This window comes from Limulus polyphemus, unplaced genomic scaffold (assembly GCF_000517525.1).
Source record: "Limulus polyphemus unplaced genomic scaffold, Limulus_polyphemus-2.1.2 Scaffold4401, whole genome shotgun sequence".
Lineage (NCBI taxonomy): Eukaryota > Metazoa > Arthropoda > Merostomata > Xiphosura > Limulidae > Limulus > Limulus polyphemus.
The window spans coordinates 83,705-88,870 of NW_013670011.1; the positions used below are offsets into that span (position 1 = coordinate 83,705).

The 5,166-nt window shown below is 33.9% G+C and overlaps 1 protein-coding gene across 1 annotated transcript in view; it reads left to right on the forward strand.

Moving 5' to 3' along the window:
- Positions 1-228: 228 nt before the first annotated feature.
- Positions 229-5,166, forward strand: part of LOC106471088 (protein obstructor-E-like) — a gene marked incomplete at its 3' end in the record, with an annotated part of 8,043 nt that continues 3,105 nt past the window's right edge. Inside the window, exons 1-2 of the mRNA XM_013931676.2 lie at positions 229-551; positions 1,975-2,217. Coding sequence (XP_013787130.1) covers positions 494-551; positions 1,975-2,217 — 301 coding nt within the window. The remainder of the gene's footprint in view (positions 552-1,974; positions 2,218-5,166) is intronic.

A 5,166-nucleotide genomic window follows, 5' to 3' on the forward strand; every position in this document is an offset into this window, starting at 1 on the left:
GTTGTTGGCTTTCATGCGTGTTTTAGGTAGATTTCGAATGAGGAAAGTAAAACTAGGCCTACGTAGGGCTTACTATTACTCTCCTATTTAACCTTCCCTTTCGCGAACAATCGTTATTTACCTAGTACACACTTTCAAAATATTGACAGAGGGACCTAGTATCTATAGGGAAGGATGACCTCCTTTTTGTTTTTATATATATAACACGATTTTAAAAAATAAATCCAATCGTATAAAAGGCGAAACGAACCTGTGCCACCACCAAAAAACGATGACGAAAAATAAGAATATATCAAAATTTGTAGTTCCTCTAATCACCGCTTAAATTAAAACCGCAAAAACATGCGTGACTCACGATTCGTGGAAATTTAATTTGTCAGTAGTATTTTTTACATTACGTGTTAAAGTCACGGCTAAATAAGGCAGACGACAAATTTGAACAAGACGTCAGTGGAAGAAATCATCACAATTTGAATACGTTGGTAGTACCAAGATGTGTAAAAGTCTGATTAATCTATTGCTACTTGCGGTTGCTTTCCAGATGTTACCAGGTACTAAACTTTGTTATTATCTTTACATAGTCTGTCTTATACTTAACAAATAAGCTATTTTATCAACATTTTTCAAATATCCACCAACATAAATTTACTTGAAATAAGAGCTTTTTTTGTAATTTAACTCGTTACTCCCTTCAGCAGCCTCGAGAAATTTATTAGTTTTTTATCATTAAGTATTTAAATTTAGCTTCAAGAAACATTTTTCTTACTCGATTTTGTTATTCTCTCTTGTTACTGAGTTGACAAAATGTATTATTTAATTAATTATAACTTAACTTATTGTATAATCATTTTATTCTGAATGTTATTACTAATGACATGAAAATTTGTTTGACTAACAATATCATATTTTTACCTAACATGTAATATTTATCGTAAAATCTCCCGCATGTAGAAGCCTCTTTCAAAAAATGAACTAATATATGAGATAAAAGATACCCTATAACCAGGGAGCTTACGAAAAGTAAAAATGGGCCTTCATTTTTCAGGGTTAAGTTGGAGAAAGGAAGGGTTTTTTTGTAGAAAATACTTGAGTTATCGGGTTTCTTATTGTATAATTCAACGTTCTTTCGTAGTGATTGTATATCTATTTTCATCAAAGAAAGGACGATGAATAAAGAGTAAAAACTTGTCCCAAGTTTTGAAATGTTTCATACCAATACACATACCAAAGAGGAGTTTAATATTGTGCAAAATACAATATAACTATTGTTGTGACGTTGTTTTGATTTGTTCGTTGGCGAAACCTTGTAAATTATCCCGTGAAAATAATTCAAAGTTCAGTCCAATAAAATTATAATGAATGAATTTATTTCCTCCTTTTATCGTTTCTACAACCTTGAACACTTTTACACTGTCGTAAGTTATTGTAGGCCTACGTTACGAGTGACGTAAAAAATCAACTAAATTGTACTAAGTAACTCGATAAAGCGTATTCGTTAACTCAGGTCCAAATACGTAAACACACTGATTGGTTCACTCTACAAGTTTACTTACTTTCTTCTCAACAGTCTCATCAGTTAACTGTGAATTATTTCTAACTAACCTCTCGGTACTTCACAGAATGTTGTATTTATAGTCTATGCTTGTTCTAGATATTTCTAGGACTTGCTTGATCTTAATATCATGAATACTTTGCCTAAAACGTACATTAGATAAATTATAACGTTAAAAATATAGTTTATATCACTATATTTAGATTCAAAGTTAACTTGCATAATCACTTCTCGTGAGATATTTGAGACTAATTTGAAATTTTATCTGATCTATAAAGTAATCATGTCACACCTCTTGTAAAAATCCTGTCAATTTTATAACTATGGTAGAGAGTATAATACAAATGGAAATTAAGAGATGGAGGAAGGAAACATTATTTTCATTTTAAAAAAATGTGTTCATGTTTTGCCTGCTTATTTAGCACACGGGCAAAATAGAACCACAGCACCTTCTTACCCTGTTAAGCCGGTATTTTCACGAAGATGTATCGCCCCCAGGGGTCAGTTTCCTCACGAAGAATATTGTTATCGTTACTACGATTGCTGGGATGGGGAAGTTGCTGTAGAAGAATGTCCAGGAGAACTTCTGTTTAACAGCGATCCCCAAAAATATTATTGTGATTACCCTGAGAGTGTTGATTGTGGTGGCCGTTCTGTTGTCAAAGGTGAGTTACAAGTTTTTTCTTACAGGTGCCTAGGCTTAGTGTACTGAGATTTTGTTAGTTAACTACGTAGGCTTCGAACTTAAAAGTATTAGTGATTGAAACTGAGTAAGCTTACTGTGAGGGTAGAAATTTACTAGATATTTTGTATTGAAAGACTCACAGAATGCTTGTTTGTTTTGAATTTCGGGCTGTCTGCACTAGCCGTACCTAATTTTGTAATGATAGACTAGAGGGAAGACAGCTGGTTAACATCACCCACTGCCAATTCTTCAGCTACTCTTTTACCAACGAATAGTGTGATTAACCATCACATTATAACACATACACACCCACGGCTGAAAGGAAGAGTATATTCACCAATGTAACTCGAAACCGTGAAGTAGGTTTAGAACTATTCTAAGATGGCTCTGACATGTAACTGGGTTATTCTAGGCCTACGCTTTGCCACTGTGGTATCATGAGCTTTACAACATGAAAGTATAAGATGTATAGACTATTTCAACTTAGGGAGAATAACTAAAGAAACGAGGGGTAAATTTATGTGGACGAAAAAATGGACTGGTAAATCGGCAGAATTATTTTTTTTTATTCAACAAAACAAGACGTATCGTGATAGATCAGAAAGCTTGGGCATTATGAACTGTGTATAATGATGTATTAAACATATTAAATATACTATAGGCAAGAACTGACACGGGAGCAAGCAACTTCGGCTGGAGATCAGGTTCTACAGAATGACTTCTTGTAACTTTGGTCAAATAGTGAAGTCAATCTTACGCACAAGTATGCAAAGTGGCTAACAAATGCAACAGTAGATCTCCTTCTTTACAGTATGGCCGAATCTATGAAAGTCTTGCAATAATAGAAAAATGTAAAAAAGTAACTGGACTTGAAACAAAGAAATATGGATTTTTGTTTGCATAGTGTATTTATTTGCCGTATTTGGCCAACTCATTGATGACAACACTGTTGGAAACTGAATAACCTTACAGTGAAATAGTGTTTAAATTAAGATTTTGAAAGAGGTGGAACTCCCATTTGATCCCTTGGTTCCTGGCTATCATGAGAACGGCACTGTACCAAATCACACAAGAAATTAAATGAAATGAGACTCAATTTTGCATCTAGGTTTAGCTAGTTAGTTAATTTGCTGAATTTAACACAAAGCTACTCAAGGGCTATCTGTGCCAGTGTGGTACAACGAAGCACATTTTTCTTACAATAAGAAGACCAGGAGTGTGTTAGACATACACGAATGTTCAATTTACTTAGAAGCTATAGTTTATCGCAGGTTTGTTTACATAACTGTGTACCAATCATACCGTATAGAGTTTAACTGTTGTGAATTGGTGCTTGTTGTGTTTTTGCGTCATGTTACTAGAACCTTATAAGTTTTTCTCGTTGTTTCAATTAAGTACTATTGCATCATGAGATCTCGTAGTGTGAAGAATGTTCGAGGCCTTTGTTGGGCTATAAACGTAGTTCAAATAAGTAAGACATGGTTACTGAGATAGATAGATCTAGACTGCGTGATTGTGAGTTTAGCCATAATAGCGTTTTGTGGCGATTTTTAAAGTGAAATTATCACAAATTGTATTGTAAAAACAGAGTAGAGAAGAAATAATTTGTCTTGTCAATTGTGATCTAAAATAATTGAACCAGCTTGTGTGGACTTTGATGAAAAAAAGAGACAATTATTTAGTGGAGGTTAACTGTGTACCAAACATTTGTATATACGTTTGACTTGTTTTAATATATTATCTTAAAACAAGTGGACCGTGTGCTGTTTGTTTATTGTTGAAATTTATTGCCAACAAGTTAGGCACTTACTGTAAGGCTGCAACATGATATGATCATGTTCCAGCTAGGTCAGAACCATCAAATAACACGCAGTTTTGTTGTGTATACCATACAAGATTTAAGAATTATATCTGTTGAAAGAAATTATGAATTTATTAATATAATGCCATACAATCAATGATAATTTTTATAAAAACTATTTTAGATCTGCTGTTCTTGATGAGTTCTTTTACCAAAGATATAAGCATAGCTTTGCAATAACTACAGCAGAAGTATCATCAAATAGCCTGCAAGTGGGATACAGTATCACGTATATTGCCATCTGGCCTGTCAGCAATTACAAGAGTTGTCAGCTTCTCTCCATTGACCCCAGTGACCAGCATTCTTGATTTTATCACTTTTGACCTATACCTTTGTGGCTGAAAGGAAAGTAGCATATTTAAACTAAGTTAACTCTCTTATTATAGTATGTTGATCCAATACAATCTCCAATAAATTGAAATGACCTCAAATTGATGGAATATTTTTTCTTTACACACCTATTACTCCTTTATGTTAAATATTAGAAATTAATGTTAACTCTTATTAGAACTTACGTATGGTTAGTTATAGTTAAATCCGTGAAATTCCTTGCAAGGTACAAAGGGCTGGTGTTTTCAAACTCTAGTTTCAAGTCACACAAGTGGATAAGAATGGTGACTCATTCTCCCTGGACAGGATGCCAGTCCATTTCAGGTTAACCCTCAGTTATCAGCTGATACCCATCTTACAACTGGGTAGACTGGAACAATTGGGGTAAAATATTTTGCTCAGGGACACCACAACATGACGCCGGCCAGCCTCAAACCTGCAACCATCCGGCTACGGGTCCAAAGTACAAAGCCATTGAGCCATGCTGTCTCAGTCTCTATATGAGATATATTTAATTGTATCATAGCTCCTGTCGAAAGTCTCAACATCATTTTTAAAAGGAAACAAAGTATTAATATTTTACTTCAGCTGTATTTCTTCCCCTCCAATGTTCATTATCTTACTCTATCAGAATTAGGTGCTTAAATCAACTTGCATTTTTAAACCACTTTTATTTAATTAAGTTTTATTATACCGAATTATGCATGTATGTATATCAGTATATGCATGCAACATAAT